This window comes from Fonticula alba (assembly GCF_000388065.1).
Source record: "Fonticula alba strain ATCC 38817 unplaced genomic scaffold supercont2.3, whole genome shotgun sequence".
Taxonomy (NCBI): Eukaryota; order Rotosphaerida; family Fonticulaceae; genus Fonticula; species Fonticula alba.
Window position 1 is genome coordinate 198,036 of NW_009242973.1, and position 2,107 is coordinate 200,142.

Sequence of the window (2,107 nt, forward strand, 5' to 3'; positions counted from 1 at the left end):
CCCCCCCCCCCCCCCCCCCCCCCCCCCCCCCCCCGCCCCCCCCCCCCCCCCCCCCCCCCCCCCCCTGCTGACGCCTGGGGCGTGGCTGCCGTCACACGCGCGCGCGCCGGCTCCGGGGATGACGCGCGCGCGCGCCCGCGCCCCCGAGGGCCGGAGGCCCCCAGGCAGCCTGGCACCCCCCATCGCCCGCCGGAGGGCGGTGTGGACAAGGGCCCGAGCCACGGCCCGCGTCGGATTCGGTCCCTCGTCCCCCCGGCGGTTCCTCGCCGGCCGCGCCCCGCGCTGTCCGGCGCAGGGGGAAAATGGCGAAAGCGCCGGCGGCCCAGCCTGGGCGCGGCTCGCGCATTCACGAAGGCCACCCACGCAACGCGGCCGACCAATATAACCCCGCCCTCGACGGCGCCCACAGCCGGCGAGGGGGGGAGGGCCCCCGGGGGGGGGGGGACCATGGGCAGGTGTCGGTACACGACCAGACCCTTCCACAACCTCGCCGCAGACCCGGGTCCGCCGGGAGGAAGGGCAAGCGGCGAGCAGGGGGTTGCATTGTACCCCGGAGACACGACGCGCCAGCATACGGCGGTCGAGACGCGCGCGAGGCCGGCTCCGGGCCGGCTGGCTGCAGCGGGAGGGACACACCCCTGCCTCGGCCGATGGGCGCGCCCGGGATGTACCATTCCCAGAGGGGCGCCCTCCTGGGAACACCATTCCGACCCTCAACTAGGCCAACAACGTGTGCCGAACCCCGCGTCCTGTGAATCATGAGGGATGCGCGGGTCATAATGAGTCATTTGGCCGCGCAGGCCCGGACGGCATGTGATCATCCCCGTGGAGATCACACCCTCGCCACCAACCTGTGGCGATCCCGGGCCTCTGCCTTTTCCTTTTGTTTTTTTTTTTTGTTTTTTCTCATGCTATACGCGGGCATGCGCTGCATCCTGCCCGTGTCCGTCTGTCCGTCCGTCCGCCGCTTCTCGCTCTTGCCCCCGGGGCGCGGCCTTGGGAAGGAATAAAAAAGGTGTTTATGTGTGGATGGGCCTGGGCAAGGGGACAAAGGCGCAAGGGGGAATGTGGAAGAAGGGAGAAACAGGCAGAGGGAGACACCAAAGGCACATATTATGTGGGCCAGGGAGGGGGAGGCCCCATATGTGCGAGGGGGTGCGGCATGCGCTTCGGCCCGGCCTCCTCCCTCTCGCGGATGGGGCACTGAATGGGGGGGGGGGGGGGGGGGAACAAAACCCGCGACTCCCCCCCCCCCTGGGGGGCCCTTCCGCGGGTGCCTCCCCCCCCCCCCCCCCTTGATGCCTCTTGTGGCGACTTCCCTTTTGGTCCTGTGCCTGTTCGCTCGAAGGGACAGAGAGAGAGAGAGAGAGAGGTGGGGCAACGCACTGCGCTCCCTTAGACCATGGGCGAAGCGCTGCTGGCGGGGCGGCGCTGCTCGCCGAGCGAGCGGATGATGTGGATGTTCATGATGGCCGGGCCAACACGCGACGCGACCACCAGGTCGTCCCCATGTCGCCGCATGAGGTACCGGAGCTTCTGGCATTCGAAGTCCCGCACGGTTTGGATCAGCTCGCCGGTGTGGCGCCAGAAGACGTCGATCTGCGAGGCACCGAAGCTGAGGATCTTGTTCTCGCGAATCGGCAGCACCGCCATCGGGGTGTTGCGCCAAGAGAAGATCGGCCCCACCCGGCGGAAGTTGTTGACATCCAAGAAGAACCCGGAGTTCCGGTACACCAGCAGCGGCTGCCGGTGGTTGATGACCGCCAGGCTGTGGGGGACATCCTTCTCCTCGAGGCGGATGACCTTGGCCCTGTGGTGTAGGTGGGGGCACCCACACAAGGGGCGAGGAAAGAGCGGGGGGGGGGGTGTCAGTGTCAGCGAAGCGCAGAGTGGCCGGGCAGAAGAGGGGAGGAGGGAGAGAGGGGGAAAGAACGAAAAGGAGGGAGGAAAAGAGAGACAGAGAAAAAGATAGATAGAGAGAGACAGAGAGAGACAGAGAGAGACAGAGAGAGAAGGACAGAGAGAGAGACAGAGAGAGACAGAGAGAGAAAGACAGAGAGAGAGAGAGAAAGAAAGACAGAGAGAGACAGAGAGAGACAGAGAGAGA

General features: G+C 67.1%; 1 protein-coding gene across 1 annotated transcript in view; it reads right to left on the reverse strand.

Annotated features, from left to right (window-relative positions):
* Positions 1-1,395: 1,395 nt before the first annotated feature.
* The window catches only part of H696_01860 (STE/STE20 protein kinase), a gene marked incomplete at both ends in the record, with an annotated part of 9,007 nt that continues 8,295 nt past the window's right edge, over positions 1,396-2,107 (reverse strand). Inside the window, one exon of the mRNA XM_009495762.1 lies at positions 1,396-1,810. Within this exon, the coding sequence (XP_009494037.1) occupies positions 1,396-1,810 (415 nt within the window). The remainder of the gene's footprint in view (positions 1,811-2,107) is intronic.